The 19,491-nt window shown below is 41.1% G+C and overlaps 2 protein-coding genes across 2 annotated transcripts; one reads left to right on the top strand and one right to left on the bottom strand.

Moving 5' to 3' along the window:
• Positions 1-11,942: 11,942 nt before the first annotated feature.
• Positions 11,943-12,482, bottom strand: LOC142615591 (asparagine--tRNA ligase, cytoplasmic 1-like). The gene is made up of 3 exons (XM_075788332.1): positions 12,410-12,482; positions 12,137-12,255; positions 11,943-12,023 (listed from the first exon to the last, which is right to left on the bottom strand). The coding sequence occupies exons 1-3, from the start codon at positions 12,480-12,482 to the stop codon at positions 11,943-11,945; spliced, it is 273 nt and encodes a 90-aa protein (XP_075644447.1).
• A 4,167-nt stretch (positions 12,483-16,649) lies between these two features.
• On the top strand, positions 16,650-18,627 carry LOC142617642 (two-component response regulator ORR9-like; the record flags this gene model as incomplete). The annotated part of the gene is made up of 3 exons (XM_075790587.1): positions 16,650-16,925; positions 18,105-18,175; positions 18,304-18,627. Coding segments are annotated over 3 exons (540 nt in total), but the record flags the coding sequence as incomplete, so codon positions are not given.
• Between the last annotated feature and the right edge of the window lie 864 nt (positions 18,628-19,491).

The following is a 19,491-nucleotide window of genomic DNA, read 5'->3' as shown; positions in this document are numbered from 1 at the left end:
GTTAAAGGGGGTGAACCCTTGAATGTCCTAGAAGCACCGATGTTAGAGAAATACCAAAGATAAAGGCTGCCACCTCCACATTAAAGACCCTGCACCTACCACCCTGGCCGCATTAATGGGGAAGTGACACCTGAATAGTGGAAGGGAAACTTCTGGTTACTATTCAAAGGCACTGACAAAAGAAATATCTAGGCTAAGGGGGAGTTGGGGCAACACGTGTACAAAGTATCAAAAAGAGGAGTATTTAAGGAGCAACCTAGAACAGGAATGGGGGCTCCCTTTTTTGTAATCTAAAAGAAAAAGAAAAAAGAGAAAGAGAGAATATAAGAACAGCTCTCGGCTTATGTCCGAGCAGGTTGATTTACAATATTCCTTGTTGTTTTCAAGTGTTTGCAATCTTTGTCTTGTCATTTAATCCTCAGACACTTCTAACCTGGGTTTCAAGCCCACACTCTACAAATTCATATTGTTTAAGGCTCATTGGGCCTGAGCCCGTAACTGTTCTTGGGGCCAGGTGCAATTGTGCACTTACAATTGGCGCCGTCTGTGGGAAATCTAGTCTAGAAGAGGTAGGGATATTATGGTAGGCTTAGGCTCTCACCATGCAGAGTCACAGGGATCACAACCGGAGGACCATTTCGAGCGTCTTGAACATCGAAGGGATCGTGAGGGAAGTGTCCATACAGAGTACCCAGGCGCCAGCCATACTCATGGTGGGGGTAGCGCCCCCCAGGAGGACGGTTCTAAAGCCATGCAGAAGGAGATCAACCGTTTAAAGAGAAAGCTACGCCGCGCCAGACGTAGGCCTTCATCATCCTCACCTAATCCTTCCTCGGAAGAGGATAGGCGAGCTGGCTACAGTTCGAGATCGTGCTCACCTGCCAGCTCAGTGTCCTCCGGTGAGGAGGACGACCGGCCAGCTCGCAGACGCAAGAATCTTCCTTCTAGGGGCTTAGGCAACGACGCTATGAGTAGGGCGTTACACCAACTCTCCAAATCTCCGTTTTCACGGAGGATTGAGAGGGGGAGGCTTCCTAGGAGGTTCACCCAGCCCACCTTTACCATCTACAATGGCCGGACTGATCCGGTGGAGCACGTGAGTCACTTCAACCAGAGGATGGCAGTGCACTCTCACAACGAGACTCTGATGTGTAAAGTTTTCCCCTCCAGCTTGGGACCTGTGGCTATGAGATGGTTTAACGGTCTCAAATCGGGGTCTGTAGGCTCATTCGGGGAGCTAACTAGGGCATTCGCTTCGCGGTTCATTACGTGTAGCAGAGTCCCTCGGCCATTGGACTCGCTGCTATCCATGGCCATGAAAGAAGGGGAGACGCTGAAAGCATACTCCGACCGATACTGGGAAATGTTTAATGAAATAGATGGTGATTTTGATGAGGTGGCGCTTAATACCTTTAAGGTAGGTCTTCCTACTGACCACGACCTAAGAAAGTCTTTGACGAAAAAGCCCGTCCGCAGCATACGCCGCCTTATGGATCGTATTGATGAGTACAAAAGGGTAGAGGAAGACCAGCAGCAGGGGAAGGGAAAGGAGAAGGTTATCCCGCAGGAAAGAAGGGATTTCAGGTCGGACAGATATCACAACAACAAGCCGATGAGGGATTACTTCGGGCAATCCATCTCGGCAGCACCTCAGGCTGTAAATACTGTGTTCCGAGAACCAGTGCATCAGTTACTAGAGAAAGTTCGTAAAGAGCCCTTCTTCAGATGGCCCAGCAAGATGGCAGGGGACCCTGCGAAAAGAAATCAAAACCTCTTTTGTCAGTACCATCAGGATGTGGGCCACACTACCGAGAACTGTCGGACCCTGTGGAACCATCTGGAGCAGCTCGTCAGTGAGGGAAAGTTGAAGCAGCACTTGTGTCAGCCCACTGGGCAGGTCAGTCAAGTTGGCTCAAACAACCAGAGGAACAATTCATCTCGGCCAGCATTGGGAACAATTAATGTTATCTTCGCTGCACCTGGTAGGACCGGCTCAGGTCCCACTAGGGTGATGGCGGTTTCCCATCCTCAGGCCGAGGATGTGGGTAGCAGGCCGAAGAGGTTGAAGGGCACTTTGCCCGTCTTAGGTTTCTCCGAGGAGGATAAGGTAGGGACTATCCAGCCCCATGACGATGCTCTTGTGGTCACCCTCAGGATAGGGAACTATGATGTGAGAAGAGTGATGATAGATCAGGGCAGCGGTGCAGATATCATGTACCCTGATCTATTTAAGGGGCTAAGGTTGGAGTTGGAAGATCTAACTCCTTACGACTCGCCGCTTATAAGCTTCGAAGGGAGAGCCGTTGTGCCGAAGGGACAGATCCGTTTACCCGTTCAATCCGGCTCAGAAACGGTTGAGGTGGATTTCATTGTGGTTGACGCGTACTCTCCATATACAGCCATCCTTGCGAGGCCCTGGCTGCACGCACTTGGGGCTGTCTCCTCTACCTTACACGTTAAAGTCAAATTCCCCTCGGGGGAATGTGTTGAGAAAATCCTCGGCAGCCAATCGGTAGCCAGGCAGTGCATATCGGCTGCGGTACTACATCAGACAGAAGCCAAGTCTTCGGCTTTAATCACCAAAGACTTATAGCAGTTAACGGCTCCTGATTCATCTGGAATGGTGACAGGAGATGAGACACATTGCGAGGAGTTAGAGAAGTTTCCAGTAGCCGATGACCCAGAGAGATTCTTCCAAGTCGGTGTACTTTTGCCACACCAAGAGAAGATGGAATTGTTAGAATTCTTGAAGGACAATGTTGATGTTTTTGCGTGGGATCCTTATGAAGCTCCAGGCGTGGATCCGGGCTTCATTTGTCATCACTTAAATGTCAACCCAGCTATTGTTCCGAGGAGGCAGCCACCTCGGCGATCTTCCAGATTACATTCTGAGGCTGTGAAGGAAGAGGTTCTTAAACTCAAAAGGGCGGGGGCTATCAAAGAAGTTTTCTACCCCGAATGGTTGGCTCATACTGTTGTTGTTAGAAAGAAAAATGGAACGTGGAGGGTATGTGTGGACTTTACTGATCTGAACAAGGCCTGTCCTAAAGATTCGTTCCCAATGCCACGTATTGATCAACTGGTGGATGCCACTGTCGGACATCCTCGGATGAGTTTTTTGGACGCCTTCCAGGGTTACCACCAGATTCCCTTGGCCTTAGAGGATCAGGAGAAGACTGCCTTCATTACACCGACGGGGAATTATTATTATAAGGTCATGCCATTCGGCTTGAAGAATGCTGGGGCTACCTATCAAAGGATGATGACCAGAATGTTCGAACAGCAAATGGGGAAAACCATTGAAGTATATGTGGACGATATGGTGGTGAAAAGCAAAACAATACCCTCACACGTGAAAGATTTGGCCGACACTTTTCAGATACTGAGAAAGTACAAGTTGCGCCTCAACGCCTCAAAGTGCTCTTTCGGCGTGGGGTCTGGAAAGTTCTTGGGATACATGATTACTCATAGAGGCATAGAGGTAAATCTGGTGCAGGTCAAGGCTATTCAGGACTTGCAGCCTCCTCGGAACCCAAAAGAAATTCAAAAGTTAACGGGAATGATTGCCGCCTTGAATAGGTTCATATCTCGGTCAGCTGACCGGTGTCGTCCTTTCTTCCAACTGTTGAATAAGTGGAAAGGGTTTCAATGGACCGAGGACTGCGAGTTAGCTTTTCAACAGCTCAAGCAATATCTTTCTCGGCCACCTATTCTGTCTTGTCCGGAGGCACATGAGATTTTGTTTGCTTATCTGGCAGTGGCCGTCCACGCGGTCAGCCTGGTCCTGATAAAAGATGATAATGGGGTGCAAAGACCGGTATATTACGTTATTAAGTCTTTAGGTGATGCCGAGGTGCGTTATCAACCCTTAGAGAAAGCGCTCCTAGCCGTGGTTCATGCCACGCGAAAGCTTCCCCATTATTTTCAGTCCCACACAGTGGTTGTTCTGACCCAATTGCCCCTCAAGGCAGTGCTGCGTAGCGCCGACTACTCAGGAAGGATAGCAAAGTGGGGGACCATCCTGGGGGCTTTTGATGTTAAATACAAGCCTCGCACCTTGGTGAAGGGCCAGGTCCTCGCTGACTTGGTGGCGGAATTCGCCGAGCCATTGCTGGAAGAAACTCTAAAAGAGGCCCACATGGGTGAAAAATTAGTTGGTGTGATCACAGCTGCGGTATCTCCGATTTGGGAAATGTATGTGGATGGGGCAACCAATCAGAGAGGGTCAGGTGTTGGACTTGTCCTGACATCCCCCGAGGGAATTGTTTTCGAAAAGTCTTTGAGATTGGCATTCTCGGCCACTAATAATGAGGCCGAATACGAAGCGGTCTTAGTAGGCATGAAAATGGTGCATAGAATGGGTGGAAAGGAAGTCCATGTCTTCTCGGACTCTCAACTGGTGGTCGGCCAGGTCACGGGGACCATGGAGGCTAGAGATCCAAGGATGCAGGAATATTTGGCCCAGATCAAGCGCCAGCAAACTGAATTTGACTCCTTCGCCTTAACTCATATCTCTCGGAGCGGAAACACCCATGCAGACTCCTTAGCCACGCTGGCAACGTCCTCGGCTCAAGGTTTACCTAGGGTTATCCTCGTTGAGGATTTACTAGAACCCTCTCTTGTCATTGCCAACACGCCTCGCATCCATCTAATAAGGCCTGGACCTAGTTGGATCGACCCGGTCATATCTTTTCTTAGGAATGATGTCCTTCCTGAGGACAAATCTGAAGCAGATAAGATACGCCGAAAGGCGCCACGTTTCTGGTTGTCCGAGGACCAGAAACTGTACAAACGATCCTTTTCAGGACCGTACTTGTTGTGTGTACACCCTGACTCAACGGAAGGGCTTCTAGAAGAACTGCATGAAGGGATTTGTGGCAGCCACACTGGGGGAAGATCCTTAGCCCACAGAGCTCTGACTCAGGGTTATTGGTGGCCCAATATGCAAAGGGAGGCTCAAGACTATGCCAGGAAATGTGATCAGTGTCAGAGGTTCGCCCCTAATATTCATCAACCTGGAGGAGTTCTTAACCCCCTTTCCAGTCCTTGGCCCTTCGCACAGTGGGGACTAGACATAGTTAGGCCATTTTCGAGGGCAACAGGTAACAAAAGATGGCTTCTCGTGGGAACAGACTATTTCACTAAATGGGTTGAGGCCGAGCCCTTAGCAAATATTAGAGATGTTGACTCCAAGAAGTTTTTCTGGAAAAACATCATCATTAGATTCGGTATACCACACACACTCATCTCGGACAATGGTGTTCAGTTCGACAGTAAGGTTTTTAGGAAGTATTGTGGTGACATGGGTATCATAAATAGATATTCCACCCCAGCTTATCCTCAAGGAAATGGGCAGGCTGAGGCCGTTAACAAGGTCATTGTCAGTGGGCTGAAGAAAAGGTTGGACGATGCGAAAGGCAGATGGGTAGAAGAGCTCCCTCATGTTCTGTGGACGTATCGGACCACACCGCGTAGGTCCACTGGAGAAACGCCATTCTCTATGACTTATGGAGCCAAGGCAGTGATACCTCTGGAATCTAGTTTTCCCACCCTAAAGACGAGCTCTTTTAATCCAGAGAATAACGCGGGACTCCTGGAGAAAGGCCTAGATTTGCTTGAGGAACGGCGCGAGGCAGCTATGGTCCAAATGGCTTATTATCAATAGAAGCTAAAACGGGGATATGATGCCCACGTGAAGCTAAGGCCACTTGCACCTGGTGATCTCGTACTAAGAAAAGTTGTGGGCACCTCTAAGAACCCAGCTTGGGGTAAGCTAGGACCCAACTGGGAAGGCCCCTATCGCATTGTTTCAGTAGCCGGCATAGGGTCATATCGGCTAGCTGACCTAGATGAAAAAATTGTACCACGCCCATGGAATGTAAACAATATTAGAAGGTATTATTATTAATAAAATGTGCTTTTGTCAGTGAACATATTAAAGTTATGAGTATCTCTGACATTTGAAGCTATTGTTTTTAAGAATCAAACAGAAACTTGGTTAGGTGTAGTCCTCGGACCACAAACCTTGTGGAAATTGATGTCTTGTCATTTGTTAAACAGAACCTTAGTTATGTCGGGTCCTCGGACCTTCTACTTTGGGAAAATTAACATTTGAAGCTATTGTTCTTAAGAATCAAACAGAAACTTGGTTAAGTGTAGTCCTCGGACCACAAACCTTGTGGAAATTGATGTCTTGTCATTTGTTAAACAGAACCTTAGTTATGTCGGGTCCTCGGACCTTCTACTTTGGGAAAATTAACATTTGAAGCTATTGTTCTTAAGAATCAAACAGAAACTTGGTTAAGTGTAGTCCTCGGACCACAAACCTTATGGAAATTGATGTCTTGTCATTTGTTAAACAGAACCTTAGTTATGTCGGGTCTTCGGACCTTCTACTTTGGGAAAATTAACATTTGAAGCTATTGTTCTTAAGAATCAAACAGAAACTTGGTTAAGTGTAGTCCTCGGACCACAAACCTTGTGGAAATTGATGTCTTGTCATTTGTTAAACAGAACCTTAGTTATGCCGGGTCCTCGGACCTCCTACTTTGGGAAAATTAACATTTGAAGTTAATGGTCTAAAGAATCAAATGGAAAATTAGTTAAGTCTTGTCCTCGGACTATAAACTTGATCAAAGTTAACTTCTTATTGTGTCTGGGAGTTAGTGCCTTACCGTTCAATAACTCGGATCTTAAGTTTTATTTCTTTAAAAGTATTAAGCAAATTTATGTGAGGAAGGAGTGGTCCTCGGATCTTACATCCTACTAAAAACAATGCTACACATTATAAGGTTTTAATCGTTATATGAGGTCTCTCTTTTTTAACCAAGGCATTGTTTAAACATATTAGCCATATCACTTTTTATTAAGTTTTTAATAACACGCGAATGACTGCGTGGAGGTTATGATTGTGCAAAACTTGAAGTTAGATTTGTTTGCTCTGCCCCTTTTTGACCATGTACTAATGGCAATCTTTATGACCAATATAACAAGAATAAAGTAAAATGGATGCGACATAAATGAGAATCAAACGAAATAGTTCTTCATTAATCACTTAAATGTGCATTACATATTTAATCCAGATGTAGAAAAAAAAAAGTCCTAAAGCTAGGTCCTAAGCTTTTGGAGGGGGGTCTTGCTGAGAGGTACTGGTGGCCTCGGTCTTTCTCAACTCCAGCTCAAAGGGAGTCAGGACTTGCTTTCCTTTGTCTGTTGTCTTCGTTGGAAGGACGTTGGGTTCCACTTTCTGGCTCAAGTCCTTCTTTGCATCCCCGCCTCCTTCCTTCTCTTTGTTGGAACTTGAAGGTTCTGTAGGATCTGGAATTAGCTGTGGGACCATCGGAGGCAGAGCAGGGAGAGTGGACTCAGGGGTAGGAGTAGCAGCAGGAGCCTCTTCAATCTCCTGTATCTCCAGGGGAAGCCAAACGTTCTCAGACTTCCTCAGATCCAAGGATAGAGGAACTCCAACTACGTTTAGGGCTTCCCCCCAGACTTTCTGACAGTATTCCCGGCACAAAGCCGCGAAGACCTCTGTCAGCTGCTCCTCGGTGGTTGCTACCCCTTCCTCGTAGCTCGTCTGCTTGGCAGCCTGTAAAGAGTGTTGGAATGAGCTGGCTTCTTCCTTCATCAGCGCAAGTTCCTTTTCCAAATCTGAGCGTTCCCTTTGGGCTCGGGAGAGCTCATCATCTTTTTCGCGAAAGAGCTTGTGCTGCCCTTCTATCTGGGTCTTCATGGTCTTCAGATTCGCCTCGGCCCCATTCTTCTCTCTCTTTAGATCAGCCACCTCCGAGGTAAGCTTCTCGTTCTCAGCAAGGGCTGTGCCCAAGGACTTCTCAGTCTCCATCCTAATCTCCTGCTCAGTTCTGGCCTTCTTCCGAGTGTCTTCTATGAACTTCTCGGCTACAAAGACCTCCTGAATGGCCTGTAACAAAGTATGATGGAATCAGGAATAGTAAAAAACTTATGAATATTTTTAAAAGTGGAATCTTCCTAAAAAGGGGTAAACTTACCAGCGCTAAGTCCCTTTTTAAAGAGAGGAATAGTTGTGGTTGGCTCATTTTTTCCAAGGTTTCCATGTCCTTGGGCAGCAGAAGAGGGCGCTCCAACACTTCTGCCAAGTGATGGGCATGACCTTGCTGGACCGCCCTAATACTAGACTGGCAGGAAATAGGCGCGCCGTCCAACCTTAAGTCAGGGGCCCAGTTGGCCGGTGCTCGGCGCACTTCGGCCACTTCTCTAATCTCCCCGCTTTCAACTGAGCGGGCCCTACCCTTGCCTCTGTCCAGCTTCTGCTGCTGAACCGGTGGAGGTTGTTGTCGTGGTTTCTTGGGGTCCTTGCTGATCGTCCCCTCGGCCTTCCCCTTTCTCTTCTTTTTGGGATCCTCGACTGGAAGTTTTGGCTCGGCTGGAAGAGGGGGAGGTGGCAAAGATGGAAGAGCTTGGGATGCCCCCGTCTTTTTCTCGGCGACCTTCGCACCTCTCTTGGTTAGGAGATCCTGCATCCTATCCATGTCTTCCTCGGATTCGTCTTCCGGTCGGGCAACTACAAACCCTGCAATTCCAGAGGCCTCGGTGGCTTCTTCCTCCTCGTCAGAAAGTACGATGAACTGATTCCCTCGAGGTCTTTTGGTGTCTTCAAGTTGGAATTGATCTATCTCTTCGTCTAGTGTATGAGAAGAAGACACCTGCTCTTCTGGAACAACAGTTGCCTGAGAGTGCACGGCGAGGGGAATTGCCGCTATGGGCTGGTTGTACAAAACGGTGTGAGGGGCGTCAGGGAGATCGTGGTCGTCCAAAAAGTGGGGCCGGGCTACGTTTATTCTCCTTCGTCTTCGGTCACCCGCGACTATGGCGTTTTCTATCTCCTGGAAGTCCGAAGAGATGGGAGTGTACCCCAGAATCAGATGAGCAGCTCTAAGTTGTAAGTCCTCGCTGACAAACACCTCGGAGCGAAGCACTCGGTTTAGATCGGCAACGCTGCAGTGGCTCAAGCGTGGACGCACGTGTTGCTTATCTGCAAAGAAAGACGTGAAAGTGAACAACATGGTCAGATTCACACAGCAAGTGATAAAGTTAAACAAATATAAATACATGTTAGTGTGCATGTTTGTGAGTATTAAAGGAAGTTGTGAGATGGGGAGGTTAATCCTAAGGTGTCACACCTGGATCTCCCCACTCAACTGGGCAGTGGAGGCCGTCGTGCCAGTTCCCAGAGACGATCAGGTAGTCATCCTTCATACCTTTGTTGGATTTGGGCAGACAGGAGATTAGCCTAACGACGCTAGAGCGGGATTTAATGTAGTAACCTACGTTGGAGAGTTTATGGGACTCGTACAGAAAGACGACATCGTGCCAGGTGAGGTTTAGACCCATTTGCTTGTTTAAAGCATCGACGCTACCCAAAACTCTAAAAACGTTTGGGAGGCACTGATCGAGACACAACCGGTGGTTGCGAAGGTACTCCCTAGTTACAGGTTTCATTGGAAGGGTCATCCCACCCTCTATAAAGGCTATAATTGGAATGATAACCTCTCCCTCTTTTCTAGAACCGGCCACGGCTTCTGCCGGGCAATATTTTAAACCTACATCGCCGGGAATGTTATACTTGGCTCTGAAGCCTTCCATTCCAGCGGCGGTATCAACTAGACACTTAAACCTACCTATCAGAAAAGAACGAAAGGCTAAACTCTAAAGGGGAGAATATCTACGAGGACAGCCGAGGATTATATCCGAGGAGAAAAGGTTAAGAATAGAGAGAGCAAGAACTTACAAAGTTGAAGGTGTGCAAATTTCCACGGTTTTCTGCAGGTAAAGTATGATTGCTGATGTTTTGATGGGATTAGCCCCTGGGGAATTAAATGAAGGCGCAGGTTCCCGAAGCGTCACGATGTGCGGAAAAGCGGCCTCGAAATTATATTCGTCCCGCCCAAATTTTCGTGGAGTAACGAGGACCGTTGGATACCCATCTCGCCGTTGAACGTGGGGGACAAAGTATAGCTTACAGCAATAAATGCGCGCGCTTTTGAAAATAAAACCGCCAAGTGGCATCTTCTGGGACGCGAAACGATTTCCACACGTGCAATCACTCACAAAGTGTGTGGAGTAGGTTCTCGTCAGATCAAAACCCTATTTTTCTCCTCGGACGTTGAAAATTAGAGTTTTGAGGGGCTATTGTGGGGAGTAAAAAGACCCTGATGGGGATGTGGGCCTTTAGGCCATGCTAAAGAAGGCCGACCTGCTCTTGGGTTTAGAACTTGTTAGTACTACGGGTCGGCCCATACGCCGAGGATCCGAGGATCCAGCCGAGGGTGAATTTCCCTTCGGACGGACACCGGAGAACCCGGGACTTCATGGTAAAGGTTAGGGAATGACATGGTCAAGACCAATGGTTAAAGGGGGTGAACCCTTGAATGTCCTAGAAGCACCAATGTTAGAGAAATACCAAAGATAAAGGCTGCCACCTCCACATTAAAGACCCTGCACCTACCACCCTGGCCGCATTAATGGGGAAGTGACACCTGAACAGTGGAAGGGAAACTTCTGGTTACTATTCAAAGGCACTGACAAAAGAAATATCTAGGCTAAGGGGGAGTTGGGGCAACACGTGTACAAAGTATCAAAAAGAGGAGTATTTAAGGAGCAACCTAGAACAGGAATGGGGGCTCCCTTTTTTGTAATCTAAAAGAAAAAGAAAAAAGAGAAAGAGAGAATATAAGAACAGCTCTCGGCTTACGTCCTAGCAGGTTGATTTACAATATTCCTTGTTGTTTTCAAGTGTTTGCAATCTTTGGCTTGTCATTTAATCCTCAGACACTTCTAACCTGGGTTTCAAGCCCACACTCTACAAATTCATATTGTTTAAGGCTCATTGGGCCTGAGCCCGTAACTGTTCTTGGGGCCAGGTGCAATTGTGCACTTACAAAAATCATGCTATAATACATATACAATATTATCCAAAACTATCTTATATAAAATATTACAACATTATCCGTGCTTAGTACGGGTAGCTTACTAGTTTGTATTAAAAAAAAAAAAAAAAAGAAGTATGCAATATTAGTGTGGCCATCAGTAAAGTGGTCTGTAGAAAATTCTATTTTTTTTTTTTAAATTTAACATAATGCTTGCAATCAGTTCACACATAAATTTAGTGGCTCGTAGCTAGTATGTGCACAGTGCACCTCTACTCTGTGTAAAAATATGGTGTTTTATTACAATTGATACGGATTTTTACAATTGCAACTTTCAAAGTTGGATACTGCATTGAGACTTACCATAAGCTTTATTTATTCAAAATATTATCACTACAAAAAAAATGTCTATTAGCGACTAAGAATTTTTGACGGACCCAAAAAGCCCTCTCAAAAAATATTATTTGTGATGACAAAATAAAGCCCTTACAAATACTTGGTAAAATGTGAAATATTTGCGACCAACAAAAAAAGCTGTCGCAATAATGTGCTATAGCCGTCACAAATACTAATATTTTGGAGGGAAATTTTCCCTCCATATTATTTGCAAGGGACAATTAAAATCTCTCGCAAAAAGTGTATTATTTGTGACGGTTAAAAAAATGCTGTCACTAATACTAAATTATTTGCGAGGGCTAGGATCGACCTTCACAAATAATCATTAAAATTTTAAAAATTTTGGAGGGAAATGTTCCCACCAAATTATTTCCGAGGGACAATAAAAATTCCTTGCAAAAGGTTTATTTCTTGTGAGTTAAAAATATACCTTACGAATACTAAATTATTCGCGAGGGTCCTCATCTCTTGTATAGAAAATAATGCATCCCAACAAAATTGCTTTCACTAATTCAAGGAAAAATTATTTCCATGGATCAACTTCTAATTGAGGAAAATAAATATCAATTTTTTAGGGAAAAATGAGTAGTGAAACAAATTTTGCAGCTCTTGGATATTCCCATCCCGTAAAATCACAAATCAAGCACAACAATTATCATACCTCTGCTGAATAACCTCATAATGCTCCTCCCTTTGGCTTCCTCCAATTAACTCACGCACCTGAAATAAACGACAAATATCAATTTGTTCATATACAAAGATGCTGCAAAAATTAAAACTAGAATCAAGTACATGGAAATCAAACAATAAACAAGTAGAATAAGACAATGTACCTTTGGTACAAGGACATCCGTAGCAGCCACTGTCTTACAGTCATCATTAACCTTCATGTAGAATGCCTTGATATCTTTTGGGTAATTATAGACGATGACAGGCTTCTCAAACTTCACCTCTATCAAGGATTTGCAAAATTAGAAAAGAAAACCCAAGACATCACAGCAACCACGATTCAAGCACAAAGAACCCATAAAAAACAGTCACAGCCCTTTCATGTTCGGATGCTAAATCAATCCCCTATTCAACTTTATTCTCAAACTTCCTGCCACTTTTCACAGCCTCTTCTAGAAGTTTAACAGCCTCTGTATATGAAATCTGCTCAAAGCGGGTGGAATATACCATTCTTAGGTGATTAATGCAAGTTTTATCAAACATATCAACCATAAGCTCCATATCCTCAAGGCAATTATCAGGTAAACTCTGACACAGAAATTTCAAATATGCCTCCGCACAGAAATTTCAAAACACTGACACAGAAAATTAGCACTACTTTTAAATAAATTCATATTTATTAGGATAGTTACTTTTATAAAAAATAATTTTGAGAGACCTGTGGGGTTCCAATTTCTACTTCTGCTATTGCTCTGCTGCCGCTGCCAGCCTCTCACTCTCCCAGGTCTCACTTAGGTATTATTTTTTTCAATTGTCTTGATCTTTAGTCGCTTTTCTCTTTTGTTTTTTTTTTTTTTTTTGGTGTCTTGCCGCACAGTTCGTGTTGTCAGTTGGCGTGAGTTGGGAGTGTTAGAGGGAAAAGTGAAAAAATTTAGAGGGAAAGGAGAATTGTGCTCCGAGGAAGTTGGGAGTAGGGAGTGTTGGAGGGAAAAGTGAAAAAAATTTAGAAGGAAAAAATGGGTATTGGCATTAGAGGGAATTGATGGACATGTGGGGCTAAGGTTTAAAGTTTTATAAAAAATTGTGTGTTATAAGAAATTTTTTTTGTTAATTTAAATTTTAGAATATATGTAGTAGCATGTGTATTGAAGTTTATAAGGTCTAAAGTTTAAGCAACTAGTATAATTTTTTATAATAAACAAGAACAAATAGGAGTATGTATATGAAATACATAGGTTAATTAATGAAATAAATTAGATATAATTCATAAATTGAATAGCTCCCCAAAATTAGATAATAAAAAAGATTATATGTCATATTTTAAAAGAACAATATGAAAATTTTCCATAGTGAGGTATAATCAAATACTATAAAATAACAATATAGTTTAACTAAAAAATATTAAAACAAATGATGAGTATGCTTAAATGTAAAAATGGTTTAATCTGAGCTCAATTTGGTTGTTCAATTGAGCTTAAATTTCATCAACACCAATATTTTACCATGCTATGCAAATCCAATGGTAAGAATTGGAATCTAAATTGGCGCATGAAGGTTACATGTCGTGTACCCGTACTTTGATTGATCTGCTCTCACAATCAAACCATCCAATTACACCCTAATTTCACCAATACGCATTCTTTACCGTGCTCTTCCCATCCAATGGTTGGACTTTGAATTTGGTGCCATTTTCAAAACTGTCAAATTCTAGACCTGTGCCCCTGCAGGGCTAGCCTAAGGCCCCCACCACAAAAGGCTCAAAATTTTACTCCTAAGAAAAAAGGCATTGTCCCCTATTATAAAAGGCTCAAAATTTTATAAAATTATATATGTGTGTATGTGTATATGTATGTATGTATATATGTGTAGGTGTGTGTGTGTGCGCGTGTGTGTATATAATGGTTGTTTTCCTTTTTTATTATTATTAGTGATACTAAAGATAAAACAAATTTACTATAGGATTAAAAATTGACATGTTACCTATCACAAAAAAAAAAAAAAAACATTTAAACATTCATAATTAGGTTGTTGAAATTTATCGATCATAATCATTTTCATATTATGTTGTGAACATCTTTTAGTACCATTAATGCATTTTTCCTTTTCATTTCTATCAAGGCTTTTGAAATACAAGACCAATAGCAACCTAACCCAATTGAAACCCTAAAATGTTTCAAAAAAAAATGTTACAAATGTGTTAAATCACCAATTATAGATTAATCTCTCTCTCTCTCTCTCTCTCTCTCTCTCAAAAACAAGTAATAAAATTAAAAATTAGATTACGATTTTACTTAACTATACATTGTCATATATCGAAAATAAAGTATTTTTTTAATTGACATATATTTTTATTTCTTTTTATCAAAATTTATGGTTCAACTATGATATTAAATTCTCTATATAAAATTAACATTAGTTAAGTTCGTAATATTCTTCAAATTAAGTATTTAATTATATTGTGTCAAATTAACCTTGATTTGATTAGTATTAAATAATTTTATTTAATTAATATTTACATATAAAATGCTTCACATGAATTTTCATCTTAAGCACCAAATTATGTTGAGTTGCCTTTGCGCCCCTATACCTATCCCCTAGGAAAAAACTTTGACTACCTTGACCAAAAAATTCAATATACATCCTTTAAAATTTTGTTTAAAATCGATTTTTTTCCCCTTGATTTTTGAAAAATCTCTTTTAACAACAAGATACTAGTAGGCATCCCATGTATCACACATAAGAGTGACCAAGGTAGCCCTCACACATTGAGATTTTTATTTTATCTCAACATTAACCCTCGCTAGTCATGGGTTTTTTTAAAAAGAATTTAAAGTAATGACATTTTCCCCCTATAAAATCAAAACCATTTATATCTAAGCACATGTATTATTCTAAATGCATGTGTAGGGGTTTGGGCCTAGAAGGCCTGTGCAGGCCCATTTAATTAGAACCCAAAATAAGACCCAAGGCCCATTGGAACAATTCGCTATGGCATGCGTAGGGGGAGTTGACCCCAAACCTTATCATAGTAAGCCCAACCCTGAGGTCGAGGTGAGGCAAAGGGACACCACCCCTAGAGAGTTTTAGGTGGTTGGCCTAAATATTGACCGGCAATGAGGGAAGTGAGCATAGGGCACGAACATGGCAAGGTCGGTGACCCGAGGGCTTGTAGTGTCATCGGGGAAGTTCACCATCGAGGACTCTCTAGACTTGATTACAATTCCAGTTCTTGTTGCTACAATGTTTTCTCCACCGATTCTTAGATTCTCTCTTTCCTCTAGAAGGTTTCTTACATTATATAGCCATTTTCCGTTAATCTTGGCCATCCATTTGTTAATCACGTAGACCACAACTCGAGTGCTTGTCCCATCAGACGTTTCCCCAAACCTTTCGTGAGTTGCGGTTACCTAGACAGCACTGTTCGGGGGTCTTCTCCACATAAATGCAGTCAGAGGGTTTGGTGAGGTGCAATAAATGTGGTAGTAGCTTCCTTCCCTTCAGACATGACAAGACTGACCTCCTCCCTAAAGCCCTTCCTCTACAGTGTGACCTCCTCAGGTAATGTGCCATTGACATGGTCAAGGCTCACCTCCTCAGTTTTTAAACAAACTAAAGTTAATTTTACCAATCATGATATGCCACATATTTACTTTTTTTTTTCAATTAAAAACTTTAGTTATTTTATAAAGAAAGTTAAATAAATACATAGCAAGTTTTGATTATAGGAACATTAAAAAATAGTAGAACAAGGACTTATATTGGAAGTCCAAAACTTGTTACATAGTGTGTGCAACTACTAATAATGTCATCAATAAATTTTGAACTTTACGGCCTTTTGTGATTAAAATATTGGATTAATGAGTTTGCCAAGTATTTATATCTTTTTATTTAAGTCAAGTATAAATAAGATTGAATCTCTCTTGTGGGTTCCAATTAGCTCAACTGGTAAAGTCTCTGATGGTCGTATAAGAAGTTTGGGGTTCAATTCCCACCTACACCAAAAACTGATTGGTGTCTTTGGTCTAATGATAAAGAGCTATCATTGGGAGTAGACGTCATAGGTTGAAATTTTCTAAAAAAAAAATTTGAATCTCTCTCATAGAAAAAAGTATAAATAATATTTCTTCTAAAAAAAATAAAGTATAAATAAGATGGACTTTAAATACTTTCAAACCATAAATTATTTTGAAAGATAGTCCCCTTCTAAATAAACATGTTGTATATCTATTTTTTTGACAAAATTTAACTTGTGTACATCTACAATTGCCTATGTATATATCATGAGGCAAATGATATATATATATATATATATATATATATATATATATATTTTGTGAAAGGCAAATGAAATCTCTACCTTAATATAATAAAAATATATATTTAATATATGCATCTATTCCCAAAATTGAGCATATTTATAAGTTAAAAATATAATAATAAATAAGAATCCTTGGAGCACTAGCAATAGTGGTACTAAAAAGCTATTCTTAGTACCACTATATACTAAAACAGTGTTACAGTGAAGCTATAGTTATAATTTTTACTCTCCACCCAATAAAAATACTATATGTTTGTTGATTTTTTTTTTCCTATTCTTTTTATTAAACCGTATCTATCACTCGCCTCTCACTCTCAACTCCTTCTGAACTCTCCAACCCCTCTCTCAACTCCCTCTGAACTCTCACCTCTCTGTCTCACTGCCGCCGGCCTCAACGTCACCGGCCCACTACTGACCCACTCCGTCGAAGTCCCAAGCCGACCCAAGCCCCAAGCCGCCGATCCACGCCTCCGCCCAGTCCTCCATCTCACCGCTCACCCAACGCCGACAAGCCTGGGTTTCTCTGGATTTCGTGGGTTTCATCGTCGATCCAAGCTCTGGGTTTCTCTGGGTTTCATCGTCAAAGCCGCCGCTGCCTTCCTCAGCCCATTGCTTTGGTTTTCCGCCGAACTCAAGTATCACTCTATTCTTTCTCTCTCTTTTTTTTTTCTTCTTCTTAAAAAAAAAAAATTTATTTTATAATAATTTTTGCGATATGATCTGTGGTTAAGACTTACGAGTTAAGATATGTGGTTTGTGGCATCTGAGATTTTGAGTAGTGATTTGGGTATTTTTAATTTCGTGATTAAAATGGTGTGGTTTGTTTGTACTCCCTGTTCTGTGATGGGATCCTTGTGATTTGGTTGTGTTCTCTTCGTTTATGCAGTTTGTGAGGCTTTAAGTCACTTAATTGCATGTGAATCATATGGGTATGTTGGGGGAAATTCGGTGTTTGAACTTTTTTGGCTGGGGTTTTATTAAAATGTTTAGTTAGTTAAAACATTTTGGTTGGTTGCTGAGAAAATGTTGGTAAAGGGGGAAATTTAGGCACTTAGTTTAAAGTTTTATGGTTATATACTCAATTTTAAGGAATGTCTTTTGATTGCAAGGGGTCAGGGTAGTTGAGAAGGGTCAGGATTAATGCAAGCAAGTGTATGACTTAAAGTAATGTTTTAAAGTAAACAAATCTCAATGAAACTCTTCCCCTAACATTATCATATGTTGTTGTAATTAAGTTAGCCCCTCTTTGGACCAAACTTTCTCTTATTCAATATCATGAAATTCCATAGTTCTTGCATATAAATAGGAAAAGTGAGAGTGTAAGGGCTTTACAACTATCAGGAGTTTTGAGTTGTTTTAAAATTTTCATTTATCTGTTGATTTGATGGTGGCTGATTTCAGATTTCACATTTCGTATTTCTGTGCACGTGATACATTGAAAGTGATTTCCTGCCAACCAGAAGAATCATAATCATGTTCTATTGTGTAGTACACACACTTTGGTGTGTTGTATTGGATTTGAGATTCGATTTGAAAATTTCCAAGCCAAATATGCATCCCCCAATGACTTAGCATACCTCTAATTGATTTTCATATTGTAGCTGTGGGGCTGACTTATTCTCCACCTACAGATATGGAATTTAAAGAATTTTATTTTATTTCTTCCTTTTTTGAGAATTTAGTGCATCAAATATGGCCTATACATTATGTTTGATCAATTCAAATTTGATGTCTTAGTCATCACTTTTGGCATAGTTTAATCAAATTTCTTGGAAGCAAACTAAAATCTTTTTGCGATTTTATTTGATTTGCAGGAATCTAAATCTCTTAAAGATATACCAGTAGTGATCATGTCCTCAAAGAACATCCCATCAAGGATCAACAGGTAAAGGGAATAACATACATTTTTGTTTTAATATAGTTACTGAAAAATGCATTTAGTTTTAAATTTAAAAAAAATGAGAATTGTTTGATTCAGTTTTTAATCTAACATGGTCTAATTGGTTTGATCAGATGCTTGGACGAAGGAGCAGAAGAGTTCTTTTTGAAACCAGTTCAATTATCTGATGTGAATAAGCTCAAACCTCATTTGTTGAAGGGAAGAGACAAGGAATCAGAGCCCAGCATCAACAAGAGAAAGGGCATGGAAGAATGCCACTCACATGACAAAACAAGAACAAAATATGATGGCTTGGAAGTGGTCTAAACTCTAACCAGCAATTTGATGATATATGGAGCTTTAGACTGCTCATGTGGTCGCTTTATGCCTTCATAAGCAGTCTGTAGGGATGTTGCACACTGTTTTAAATACAAAGCAGTGAATGGCAAACTTGACTTTTAAACCAGTCTCAAAACCTCTTTACTAAAAGGTAAGTTGCAATACAGTTTTCCTTACTTATAGCTTATTCGAGACCTAAGGTGTTTACTGTTGTTTATGATATATTATTATATGATTAGATTAGATTTAGTATATGTGTAGTTATTTATTAAAGCATTGATACAAATACAAATTCACTTTAATTGTTTCATTTTAACTCATGTTTAATGTGTTTTTTTTTTTTTTTTTAAGGATGGTACTAGCAGAGATGAAGATGACTACTCAAACAATAACATAGAGGTTGAAAGCAACTTGAAGGGTGACTCAGAGGAAGACTGATATAGATCTTATCATAATTCTAGTTGTTTAAGTTTAAAACAAGGTTTAAATTCAGGATTTCTTTGTATATTTTATATTTTAAAGTTTGAACTTATGTGAATTTTTATCTTTTGATGGATTAATTTTTAGTAATTATTGGACTATTGTAACATGATAGTTAAACAAAAATGATATAAAATAAATTATAAATAAATAAATAAATAATAAAATATTTCAAAAATTATATAAAATATTACCACTGATGACATAAAAATTTGGTCATAAATAACTTTATAGTGACGAGAAAGTCCCTCGCAATTAATAGAATAGCGACACTTAACCTCTTGCAAAAATGTTTTAAGTGACAGCTTAATGTCGTCACCATTATTCCTAACTAATTGCGAGGGGGTTAAAATCCTTTGCAAATAAATTTTGTCGACGTCATTATTTGTCTCGTCGTTAATTTAAAATTTGCAAATAACTAATTGCGAGGGTATAAAGGTCCTCACAAATAGTTATTAACGACAACTGCTTCTCCTCGCTAAAAGTAAGTTGCGAGGGGTTAA

The sequence above is a fragment of the Castanea sativa genome, chromosome 11, assembly GCF_040712315.1.
Source record: "Castanea sativa cultivar Marrone di Chiusa Pesio chromosome 11, ASM4071231v1".
Classification (NCBI taxonomy): domain Eukaryota; kingdom Viridiplantae; phylum Streptophyta; class Magnoliopsida; order Fagales; family Fagaceae; genus Castanea; species Castanea sativa.
Note: the sequence above shows the minus strand (reverse complement) of the source record. Positions and strands in the feature narration are given on the sequence as shown.